Consider the following 12,554-nt stretch of genomic DNA (forward strand, 5'->3'; position numbering starts at 1 on the left):
AGGGACTAAAAATAACTGTGTGCATGTGCAGTTGGGGCAAATTATGGACAACAAGATACAAAAAGACCAAAAACCCAACTGCCGCTTCTGAAGAGCCCAAAAACAGAGCATTGGGAGCAAAAGCAGGGTACTGCACATGCCCGCTGCACACACCACCACCAAAGGGGTGGGCAGACCACCTAAGCCACCCCTCCCCTCACCCTATACAAGGAACCAGCTCCCCCACTCCCCCAGAGTGAGCGAGGGATCCAGCAAGGGAAACTGTTGCTTGATTTCACTCCCTCTTGCTGCAGCAGGGGTCCCAGGAAAGCCTTATCTGAAACTCTTGTCTGGCCTCTTATCAATTTCTATTGATTAAGGAGGCCAAGAACCCTGGTCCTTAACAGTCCTTGCCCTGGTTGAGGCCCTAATCTAGCGCACTGTTGAGTCAGATAATGCAATTTAACAGTAGTTATTGAGCACCTACTGTGTGCCAGGCACCATTATAAATTCTTTGGCTTTGTCTATTATCAGTAAAGCTCTGGGCAGTGAAAAAAACAACACTAAGTAGTGCCTGGGATGGCAAGAGTTGCCCAAGATATCTGCACACTCCACCACCAGCCTGCGGCCAGGCCTCCAGAGGAAGGTGGCGGTACTGGAGGGCTGCTGCGTGCGAGATGTCTGCAGCTTGTCCAGGGGTCTGTCCCAGGACCCTCATTCTTCGAAGTCTGGCTCCTGAAATGTCAACCCCTCTCTGTACCTTGGACAGAGCCATATAAGTTGCAGCTTCTAAGGCAAGGGGCAAGACCTCCCATGAAGTTTGCCTTTTCCCCCAGAAAGCACAGGGCACACGTTGGGCTGGGAACACCTTTTATTTGGCCACATGCATCAGGGGTAGGAGAACTGCTCTCTTTCCAGCAGGAAGGAGAGGCAGAAACGTGGTCCGACAGGGTGGGGAGGTCCTGGGAATGGCAGTTCCAAGGGTAGGGTGGGCGCTTGGAATGCTCTCCAAGCCACAGAGTGCCTGGCCTAGGCATGGAGGTGGACAGGTGGTCCTTGAACCGCCCCCCCATCCCACTCATCCAGGGCTCACACATCCCAGCTCTCAGGGCCCAACCCTGCCCCTCACCTGCCCTGGGTTGCCGTGTGCAGGATTCCAGGGGGATGTTTTGGAGAGCCCTGCCCTCACTTAATACACATGTGGCTTCTGGGGCTTCACTGACAGTGAAGAGAGTCCAGACTTGGCCGGGACCCCACCCCACCCTGGGCCTGCCTATCTCAGACCAGGCCTGAGCCTCTGGACCAAAGCCACCTCCCTAAGCAGGCGGACAGAGTGAGAAAGCCTGGGAGTGGCAGAGAATGGGGCAGAGGATGGGCCAGCAGAGCCATCCTTCCACTCCCAGACCTGTCTGAGCTACATCATCGCTCAGCATCTGCATTATGCAGGGCAGCCACAGGCTTGCCAGATGTCCTGACTGTCCCAGGTCTGAGGGCCCTCAAAGAAGACAGTGAGAAATGACCCAGCAAGGGAAGGTAGACACATAGATCTAGGTTACCAGCAGAGCTTGGAGACCCTCCCTCAGAGGCATCTGGGGGAACACCATGCACCCCCCCAACCTCAGGGGCCCCCTCATTCAGGTTGAGACCCCCAGGCAGAGAGCTAGCTACCCATAACATATGAAGGCTGTACAAACGAAGAGGCTCCATGAAGAGGCAACTGGGGGGGGCAAGGATGAACTAGGAAGTCTGGGAGAGCCTGGCCTCTACCTCCCCTTCCCAAGCCCAGCCCATCTCTGACAGCAGTTTATCAGTTGGGGTTAGGTGGCTGGGGGCTCGGGGGCGTCATGGCAGTGGGGGCCCGATGGTGATGCTGCTGTTGGTGACCCTCGGGCCGTACCAGCCGGCCCAGTAGTGAGTGTCCACGCCGCCGTGCTGAAACCAGATGTAGCGGACGCCGGGTGGATAGTTGGAGAACGTGTGGGAGACCTGGGGGGCGGGGGCAGGGGGAGGGAAGGAGAGCGGTCAGGGGAGTTGACCCTGAGCAGGGTACTGCCTGAGGGGGTGAGGGGACCAGGATGGGCTGAGGTCTCAGTGCTCAACCCAGAGTCAGCAGAATGGAATTTCTAGTCCTCAGTCTGATTTGGGGCAGACCACCTCCCCTGTCTGTGTCTCCTCAGTTTCCTCATCTGTAAAATGGAGCAAAATCCTGCTGGGTCCACTCCACGGGATTATCTAAGTGCAGATCAAATGAACTGAAGGAAATTTTGCAAGCTGCCAAAGGATGTCCAATACACTCATCACTGAGCACACGTGGCTATTTAAGTTAAAATTAATTAAAGTTGGATAAAATTAAAAATTCAGTTCCTAGTTGTACTATGAACTGGCTCTTTTTAAGTTTTCAATTGTCACATGTGGCTCTTGGCTACCAAACTGGACAGGGCAGACAGACCATTTCTTTCTTTCTCTCTCTCTTTTTTTTTTTTTTGGCTGTGCTACACCGCTTGCAGGATCTTAGTTCTCTGACCAGGGACTGAACCTGGGGCCATGGCAGTGCAAGCACCGAGTCCAGACCAGGGAAGTCCCAGACAGACCATTTCTATCACTGCAGAAAGGTCTACTGGAGAGCACCGGTCTGGATCAGAAGTTGGCAAACTATGGTCTAGGGGCCCACTGCCAGTTTTTGTAAATAAAGTTTTATTGGAACACAGTCATGCCCATTTGCTAAAGCTGCTTTCACAACACAACGGCAGAGCTGATGAGCTGAGTAGTTGTGATACAGTAAAACCTGCAAAGCTTAAACTATTTGTATCTGGCCTTTTAAGAAAAAGTTCACTGAACCCTAACCTAGATAATAGTAATAACTGATATTAGTAATTAATAATAGTCAATCTTTTTGAACATGGCTTTACCAGCATCATCTCACTGATAATCTTTGAGAGCTCAGAGCAGCCAAAGCCCAGGTAAGAAGCAGCAGAACTGGATCTCAACTTGGGCCTGTCTGACTGCAGTCTCAGCCTTGGACAATGTGCCCCCTGTCCCCTTCCCCGCTCACACACCTCCCTCCACTTGGCATCGCTCTTCTGCTGGATGGTTGCTGGGTCTGGCTGGAAGGTCCCCAGAGGCGCATGCGCTGACGACAGGAGCTGAACACACAGCTGGTACTTGGACCCGCAGTCTGGCCTGGCTGCGAACCTGCAGGCGGAGGAAGGGCCCTTCAGGGCCTTGGAGATGGGGGGGCAGGGTGCGGGTGGGGCACCTGAGTGGCAGGGCCCCCCCCAAACCCTCGCCCCAAGCACTCACCAGTCCTTCACCTCGATGTCTGGCCGTGTGGTGTCCATCAGCTCCTCCCAATACCCTTCAGCCTTGAGGTCCACCACCTGGGACTTGAGGCAGGTGCTGGGGGTGGGTGGAGGGGTGGGAGGGGCTGGGGCTCGCCACTAGGGCACTGGGGGGCTAGGACTGCCCCTCCCAGAGCAGGAGAGACCCCAAGGTGCAGTGACTTGGGCTTCCCCCCACCCCGCCCCGAGACCCCTCGGATCTTACTAATAAGAAGTCACGAAGTATTTCTTGACCTGGTCATTGGGGAATTCCTGCCTCTGGTCTCCAGAGAGCTCCTCCACTTTCCACTCATCGCCTCCATTCACGTCCAGGCTCCAGAACTCAAACCCCTCTGGTGGGAAAGCAGAGTTCGTATCAAAGGGAAGCCCCTCAGTGGCCGCCTCCCAAGTGCCCCTTGCTCCTGGCACCTCTCCCTGGATTTCAGCAGCTGCCCTCAAGCCCCGTGCTGGGGAACCCTGCACATCAACAGTGCCTGCCTTGTACTAGGTGCTGCCTGTGTGCCAGGCACCATGGTAACTGATTTCTACTGGGAATCCTGATGATGGGAACAACCAGACTACTTCTGGGATGGAATGCTCTGGTGCCAGTCAGACAGATCTGGGTCTAGTCCCGGCTCCACCAATACTGGGCTCTGTGACCTTAGGCAAGCTGCTTTCTCTCTCTGAGCCTTGGTTTTGTCCTCTGTAAACCGGGGTCAAGAACAGGGGCTGGCAAACTTTTTCCATAAAGGGTCAGAATACTTCAGGTTTTGTGGGCTACATGTTGACTCTATCACATAGTGTCTTGTTTTGTTTGTTTAAGATTTTTTTTTTTTTTTTTTTTTTTTTTTTTTGCGGTACGCGGGCCTCTCACTGTTGTGCCCTCTCCCGTTGCGGAGCGCAGGCTCCGGACACGCAGGCTCAGCGGCCATGGTTCACGGGCCCAGCCGCTCCGCAGCATGTGGGATTCTCCCGGACCGGGGCACGAACCCGTGTCCCCTGCATCGGCAGGCGGACTCTCAACCACTGCGCCACCAGGGAAGCCCTTTTTGTTTGTTTTTTAAATAACCCTTTAAAACCATAGAAACTATTCGTAGCTCCTAGGCCAGATTTGGCTTAGGGACCACAGTTTGTCAACACGCTGGTGAAGAACATGGCCGTTGGGGAGTCAAGGGAGGCAGGCATGTGAAAGCTGCGGACAGCTTGGGGTTGTTTTACTATCACTTTGCTCCAGAATTTGGCCACATAATAGAGATTGAGGTTCTCATGCCGTCAAAGTGTCTACTTAGTCATTTACAGCACAGCAAGGGAAAAGAGGGGGCTCTGGATGACCGCAGAAGTTTTGTTTTACCTTTTGTTGGAATGTGCTGGGAAGAAGACCGGATCTCTCATTCTCTCATAAGCAAAGCCCCCTTTGTCTTCTGGGCAGTCCTAGTAGGCCTAGTCCTGGAGTCTGGGAGCCAGGCCAAGAAAATATGGCTCTGACTTCCTGGTCTTGTGTCTTCGGCACAATTCATTCCAACTGGCCAACATTCCCTCTCCTAGGAAAGGTCACTGGGGAAATAACCTTCAGAGTGGAATAAGAGTGGAACAATGCCACTCTTGGCCTCAGTTTTCCCATCTGAAAAATGGGTGCCTAATAGTACCTACCTCTTAGGATTATTGTGAGAAAGGAATTAAACCCCCCAAAGTGCCTGGCTGGCTCATAGTAAGCGCCTAATGAATGTTAGCTGGTATCACGACAGTCTGTGTGTTTGGGGGCACATCATACCCAGTCTGCACCCCACCTTCGGCGCACGGGTTATGCAGGAGGTTCTTGTGGAGGCTGCGGAGGAAGTAGAAGACCTTCCAGTCAGCCACGGGCTGGTCCCAGTCTTTGGTAATGAAGCCTTCACGCAGGCATTTGCGCTTCCAGAGGGTCACGAGGTCGATGAGGTCTCGCCAGAGGCTGCAGACCAGGCGGCAACGCAGCAGCAGCTGGCGGGCAGGCACGTGCGTGAACAACTCCAACAGGATGTTCTCGGGCAGCTCGTTGATGTTCCCCACCGCCATGGCTCTCCTGTGGTTGTTGAAAGCTACACTACAGACCTGATCCTCTCCCCAGGACCCAATATTCGCAGCACCCCGTGGTGGTGGAGGTTCCCTCCCGGCACTGCCATTGACTATCTCAGGAAAGTCACTGGGCCTCTCTGAGCCTCAGTTTCCTCCTCTGTAAAATGGGGCCAGGAACAATACTTACCTCCTAGAGGGGGTACAAGGAGCTTGGGACACAGCAGAAGCTCAGTAAAGAAGCTCAGAGCTCTGATTGTTTTTACTGGCAGCTCACAATAGCCTCTAAGGGAGGCTAAGGAGGCAGAAGAGGTATCAGGATCTGCCCAAGGTCACACAGACAGGAACAGAGGGGAAAGGAGCCTGAGCCTTCTCTGAATCTAGAGCCAGCTTTTTTCAATAGGTCGGACGGTCTTTAGCATGGAAATCACAATTCGCAGCCCCGCAGCCTGTCTGGTACCTTCCGCATTCTCTCTCCCATCCTCAAAACGGAGGAGCGGAGATATGGGGGGGGGGGGGGCAGGGATAATTATCATTGTCTCCGACCGAGGTCCCAAGGGCCCTAGCCACTTTTTCGAGACCACGGAGTAAATGCTCTGCCTGGCTGGGACTGGAGAAGAGGTGGGCGATGGGGAGCGGGCTTTCCTATACCCCCACCCCCATCCCCGTGGCTGGGCTCCAGCCCCGAGTGTCCCCGCGCGCCTTCGACTTCCCATCCCTCCTCGTGGCTTTCAAATGTTTCCCAAAGTCTAGGCTTGGACCCCTGCGCATCGATGGCGACCCCAGCTCTGGTTCTTGCTCGCGCCGCCTCTCGAGGCCGCGCCGCGCAACCCCGTCGCCTGGGCCTTGTCCGCGCGGGCCTCCCTCGGCGCACTGCTGCTGGGCCCGGAACCGCCGAGGCCGCCCGCCCGCCCGGCCCCCGCACCCCCCGTCCCCGCCCCGGCGCTCCCCGCGCCCACTCCCGCCGGTCACCTGCCCTCTGCCACCGCTGTGCGATCCCGCTCCGTAGCAGGGGCTGAGCCAGCCTCCGCCTGCGGTCGCCGGTGGATACAACCCCGCCCCAGCCCGCCGAGCCCCGCCCCGGCCCCGCCTCCACGGCCCGCTCCGGTCCCCGGCCCGCGGGGAGCACCCGGCTTGGGGTGCGCCCCCCACGGATGTAGGAAAATTACCTGGGGCGGGGCGGTGTCGTGCCGGGAGGAGCCTCTGCCCACACCCTCCGCATGACCCAGACTCTCCCAGCCTCCTCCCAGCAGCCACCCCAGGAGGGTGCTGGGAGACGCCCCGAATCGGACTCCCACCCGCCCCCATTAAAAAAAAAAAAAAGAAACGACTCCCGACCTTTCTTGGCCTCCTGGGTCCGCCAAGGAACCGGGAGCCTCAGGCCTCGGGCCGATCGCTCCGGACTGTGGGGCGTCCCGGCGCGGGGCCAAAGGCGGGGCGGGGGCGGAGGCGGAGACCTTTAAGAGGCGCGTCCGGCCGGGACCCGACCCAGACGTGAGCAGCGCCTGGACTCGCCGCCGCCGCCGCCGCCGCCGCCGCCGCCGCCGCGGGACTCGGACAGCCCGCCCGCAGCGCTCCGGGTCCTCCTCCTCTCGCGACAGCGCTCTGCAGCGATGGACGGAGACGGTGACCCAGGTAGCCGCCGCCGCCGGATCCACTCGCTCAGCCCTGGAGGGGTGACCGGGGCAGGCGGGCGAGTGCTACGGAGAGGGGGCATCAGAGAGCGAGGGGGCCCCGATACACAGAGCGACACACTTTCACCCAAGCAAAGCCCTTGAGACAGTGTCAAAGGAGCACAGTCCTCTGTCTGGTGTCTTGATCTGCTGGAGGCCTTGAGAGATGACAGGCAGAGAGGGAGGACTCCCGGGTCCCATTTACCCGGGAAATAGCGTATGAGTAATCCCACGTTCCCACCTCCTGAGGGTCTATTGGACCCGGGTCTGGTACCTATCTGGGATGGAAGAGGCCACAAGCCTTTTTATTCCATCAGCTTCTTCCATTTGCCAACTCTGGGCCGTGAGATGCCTGAATCTCCATGAATTTCTTGGGGTTACTGGCTTCTCCTCACCCCATCCCAGCCTTCCTCCTGCGATCCCTTGTCTGGAGGGGCTGTCCTTCCTTTGGGTGGCTGGATGCCCAGTGGGAACCAGGCTGGTGGTGAGGGAGAGTTGGGACATCAGCTCTAGCCGGTGCTCAGGGCCCTTTGAGACTGCCCAGTCATCTTGTCTGGCACCAAAGGTCCCCCGCTCCCCATCTCTAGAACTCTCCGCTGGGCCTGTAGGGGTTGCCTGCTGAGTCGGGGTGGGAACAAGACCTGCCCCCACCCCTCCCTCACCAGGCCCATCTGAGAGTGGCCAGTTGCTTGGGGAGACAACGGGAAACAGACTGATGCTCACTCAGGCAGCCGAGCTCCCCACCGCGTCCCTCCAGCCCTGAAAATCCTACCTCCTTCCGCTCTTGCCCCCAATCCGTGGCCCCCTTGCCCCACCCTTTATAGGGCCCCAGAATGGGTTCCTGCTTCTTCCCAGGGCCCAGCTATTCCCTGGACTCAGGGGCCCAATCCAGGTGAGTGAATAAGCCTCGGAGGCAGCTTCCAGGGGCCAGATAACTTTCCGAAGGCAACAATGTGGGGAGTTGTGTGTGCTCAAGAGGGGGTGGGGGGGCCTGTAATCAGATCTGGGGCCTTGAGTGCCAGGCCTGGGGCCAGGAGAGGGGACTGGGCGAGGTGCACCTTTCGGGGGAGCATCAGGTGTCCACCAGGGCCAGGGCAGGGCAGGGCAGGGGGAGGGGTGGAGAGGTGAGGGCACTGGGCCCAGCTCCCCAGAGAGCTGTGGGCAGCAAGATGGGCAGGTGACATGGCTTCAGGGCAGGCATTTTCCTCTCCGCCATCCCACAGTTCTGCGGTGTGACTTGGGAGAAGTCAGTAAGACTCTCTGGGCCTCAGTTTCCTCCTTGCCAAAAGGGAAGTGTGAAGCCCCACATCATAAAGATGTGGCAAAAAAAACAAAACAAAACAAAAAACTAACAATGAAGGGAACTGTGCTGAGTAATAAGATTCACTAAATAAGATCTACTGAGGACTCACTGTGTGCTCTGGGCTCCAAAGACGTAAACCCTGATTGGGCTCTCAGGGGGCTGAGAGTGTGCGCAGTGGGGAAATGCTGCATATGAGGAGGTGAAGGGCTGGCCGCCCAGGTTCTGGCAACACCCAGTCTTGGGTCTAGGCCCTGCTCGTTCCTCCCCTGGTGCCTGGCCTGTTTCCACCACCACCTTGGCTTTCCAGGGCCCAGCACTTAGGACTCCCCCACCCCCACTGTCCTAGGTCTGAGAGCAGTGGCCTCCCCCATCACCCAGAGTGGCTCTGTCACCTCCACACTGTCTTTCCCTCCTCCACTCGGTATCCACTTATTCAAGGCTTCAATGGCCCAGCTGAGGCCAGCCAGGATCCAGGAGACAGTCCAGCCCACAGCTCCTGATATCAGTCCCTCTTCTCATAATTTGGAATGCCCTTGCCCCCTCCTCAGAAGAGTTGAACATCAGATGACTGTCTGATTGGCCTGGGATTACCCCCATTTTACAGACGAGGAAGCTGAGGGCCAGGAATAGGAAAAGGAGTGAAGAAACCTTCTTTCCCGAGCACTTACTACATCTCCCTATTTGATATACATGTTCTCTTTTAACGAGCTTCCCTCCCCCATCCCCAAGCCCCTGTTCTCCCTTCCCTTCAGGCCTCAGATCCCCGCATCCCCTGCCTGAATACCAGCAGTGTGACCTTTGGCAGGTCGCTCCCCATCTTTGAACCTGAGCATTTTCATCTGTGAAATCAAAATCATAACCCTCAACTCAACGAATCATTTTCTCAGGGCTGTGATGGTTAAAGGTGGCTCTGGAGCCAGACTGCCTGGGTTCGAATCCAGGCTCCGACCACTCATTTGCTGCATGATCCTGGGTGTTTTTACCTCTCTGTCCCTGTTTCCTCATCAGGGAAATAGGGATGGTGATAGGGACAACCTAGAAGAGATGCTGTGAGGATTTAAAGAGTAAAAATTAAAACGCTCAGAATGGTGCCTAACACTTGCTAAGTGACAGGGAGCCAGGTAGGGCGCCAGATGCCAAACATGGGGGATGAAGCAGTGAGTTTCCCAGACCCGGTTCCTGCCCTCATTCCCTCAGTCTAGTCCCCGGGAAAGGTGTTTATAAACCGTCAAACCCTTGGACAAAAGCTAGGAAGGACGGAACTCCCAGCGGTGAGGTGAGAGGATGCTGTAGTAGGGGAAGTTGGGGAGGGCTCCCCTGAGGAGGTGACCGGAGCAGGGATCTTAGAGGGCCGTTGAGAGGGCTTCATTGTGTCAGGAGTATCATCAGTTCCTGCTGTCGGCTCAGGTATGGGGTTTACTGGCACTGCAGGGGAAACTGAGGCCTCTGAGGCCACTCTTCAGACTTGGAGCTGATCTGTGGCCCCGGGCTCCTGGGCCTCCTCCACAGGGTCCCAGGCTCTGGTCACGGAAACTCCGACGCCCGCTGAGGACTGTCCGAGCGCGGGTGGGGGCGGACGCCTTTCACATCGCGGCCGTGGCGCGCGGCGGGGGCAGTCTGGGGGGAGTCTCAGCCGCGCCCCGCCCGCCCGCCCGCAGAGAGCGTGGGCCAGCCGGAGGAGGCGAGCCCGGAGGAGCAGCAGCAGGAGGCTGGCGCGGAGGAGGCGAGCGGCGGGGAGGAGCGGCCCGAGGACGAGGGGGAGGAGGAGGAGGAGGCCGCGTACCTGGACGAGCTGCCCGAGCCGCTGCTGCTTCGCGTGCTGGCCGAGCTGCCCGCCGCCGAGCTGGTGCAGGCCTGCCGCCTGGTGTGCCTGCGCTGGAAGGAGCTGGTCGACGGCTCTCCCCTGTGGCTGCTCAAGTGTCAGCAAGAGGGTCTGGTACCAGAGGGCGGCCCCGAGGAAGAGCGCGACCACTGGCAGCAGTTCTACTTCCTGAGCAAGAGGCGGCGCAACCTGCTACGCAACCCGTGCGGGGAAGGTGAGGGGTCGCGCCCCGTCAGCCCGGCCTGGGGAGCTCAGCTTCCCCTTCTGTACCATGGGCAGTAACAAGGCCAGCCTGCTTTGAGGGGTGGATGAGATAAGGCGCTTGGCGCAGTGCCCAGCACAGAGTAGCCCCAGTACAGACTGTAGTATTATCCTCCTGTCCTGCTCCGGGGCGGGGGAAGTCGGGGAGGCGGGCGGGAGTTGTCTCTCTCCCAGATCCTTCCACCCCCCAGGGAGCTGGGGCAAGACAGGCCCCGCGGAGGACCCTCCTGGGAGGGAGAGAGAAGCTGGGGACAAACAGGAAGTGCTCACCATTCACGCCCACCATCGTCTGCCCACCGCGACACCATTCAAGGACCACGTTCATCCTCCCCCCCACGATAGGGGCAAGAGCCACCCTGCCACACCCTCGCAGGGGCTGGGTGACCAGCGTGGGGCTGTGGTGTTCCTACAGAGGACTTGGAGGGCTGGTGCGACGTGGAGCACGGTGGGGACGGCTGGAGGGTGGAGGAGCTGCCCGGAGACTGCGGGGTGGAATTCATCCACGACGAGAGTGTCAAGAAGTACTTCGCCTCCTCCTTCGAGTAAGGAGAAGGGGGATGGATGAGAAGGGGGGGGAGGGGACCTCCACTCAGTCCTAACCCCCAGTCTCCCAGGTGGTGTCGCAAAGCGCAGGTCATTGACCTGCAGGCTGAGGGCTACTGGGAGGAGCTGCTGGACACCACTCAGCCGGCCATCGTGGTGAAGGACTGGTGAGCGGCCGTGGGGGAAGGGGAGCGGGGTTGAGGGGCGAACTGGAACCGGCTACTCTGCTTGAGAGACTGCTGCCTCCCTGCTCTAGAGCTTGCAGTCACATGACCATGGGTTTTCAGGAGAAGGTGAAAATCCATCTCCCCTCCTGAGTTTTAAATGTTGGCAATTTTTTTTGTTTTTGTTTTTTAATATCCACCTGCTGCCCCAACAAAAAGTGTCCCTGTGGGTTGGCTTTGGTCCCAACACTGGGTCTGGCCCATCTGGGGTTTAGTCCTTGGGTTTGGGCAAGTCACTTTCTCTCTCCGGCCTCGGTTTCCTCATCTGTAAAATGGGAACATTGGTATTTCCGGTCAGCAGGGTTAACTCCTGTAGAGGGTTGGGCCCAGAGTACCCGCTCAGCAGGGCTGAAGCCTTCCCCGGGCGCTTCCTCCCTCCCTCCCTCGGCGCAGGTACTCGGGCCGCAGAGACGCCGGCTGCCTGTACGAGCTCACGGTGAAGCTGCTGTCAGAGCACGAGGACGTGCTGGCCGAGTTCAACAGCGGGCAGGTGGCAGTGCCACAAGACAGCGACGACGGTGGCTGGATTGAGGTGAGCTTGGAGGCCCGGGGGCGGTGGGGCCGGGCTCGTGAATAGCCCGCCCACGGCCCGTGTGGGCGGGGCAGGGTTGGACTGGCCGAGAGGCTGCGCTGAGAAATCCAGGGGGCTAGATGAGGGTCAGAGCGCCGGGGTGGGGTGGCTGGGGGAAGCCTCGGGACTCCGAGCCTGACCCTCCCTCCCCCTTCCCCCTGACTCCCCACCCACAGATCTCCCACACCTTCACCGACTATGGGCCGGGCGTCCGCTTCGTCCGCTTCGAGCACGGCGGACAGGACTGCGTCTACTGGAAGGGCTGGTTCGGGGCCCGGGTGACCAACAGCAGCGTGTGGGTGGAGCCCTGAGTGACCCCTCCTCCAGCCTCCCCCAGCTGCCTTGGAGGGCCAGAGGCGCGGGGGTAGATAGGGCTTAGTCGGTAGCATCCTGACCTTCCGCACCCGGCGCACTCCTCTCCCGTCCCATGCTCGAAGACCAGCCCCCTCAGAGGGAAAGATGGGTTTTGTTGGTATATATTTGCATCTAGAAAATAAGATGGGTGAGGGCGTGGGCCTACACTGGGCCCGCCGCTGCTGAATCCCCTGCACCTAACACTGTGCCTGCCACGAAAATGGGCGCTCAATAAATATTATTTGTCGGAGGAAGGAATGAATGAACACAGGGATGAATGAACTCCCCTCCCTTTGTTCAGTCTCTGTCTCTTGAGGGCCCCTGGCCCAGCCTGGAAAAATACTTGGTGGGGTTCCAGCTGCTCTGGTTTCCAGGGGCCCTTGGGCGGGTGCAGAGCCAGCCGGTCCTGGTCCCGCCGGACAAAGGCTGGGATTGTGAGGCCAGGGAGCGGGGAGCTG

The 12,554-nt window shown here is 58.4% G+C and overlaps 2 protein-coding genes across 2 annotated transcripts; one reads left to right on the top strand and one right to left on the bottom strand.

The window, feature by feature from the left end:
- Positions 1-841: 841 nt before the first annotated feature.
- On the bottom strand, positions 842-6,385 carry FBXO44 (F-box protein 44). Its single transcript, XM_082675074.1, is given in 7 exon segments — positions 842-1,830; positions 1,833-1,965; positions 3,036-3,171; positions 3,280-3,375; positions 3,523-3,649; positions 5,084-5,355; positions 6,318-6,385. Coding segments are annotated over 6 exon segments (801 nt in total). The 5' UTR covers positions 5,349-5,355; positions 6,318-6,385; the 3' UTR covers positions 842-1,786.
- A 573-nt stretch (positions 6,386-6,958) lies between these two features.
- On the top strand, positions 6,959-12,282 carry FBXO2 (F-box protein 2; the record flags this gene model as incomplete). Its single annotated transcript, XM_082665374.1, has 6 exons — positions 6,959-6,980; positions 9,980-10,357; positions 10,817-10,946; positions 11,019-11,114; positions 11,565-11,703; positions 11,919-12,282. The coding sequence occupies 6 exons, from the start codon at positions 6,959-6,961 to the stop codon at positions 12,051-12,053; spliced, it is 900 nt and encodes a 299-aa protein (XP_082521500.1). The 3' UTR covers positions 12,054-12,282.
- Positions 12,283-12,554: the final 272 nt, after the last annotated feature.

This window comes from Grampus griseus, assembly GCF_964374135.1.
Source record: "Grampus griseus genome assembly, chromosome: 1".
In the NCBI taxonomy this organism is placed as follows: Eukaryota; Metazoa; Chordata; class Mammalia; order Artiodactyla; family Delphinidae; genus Grampus; species Grampus griseus.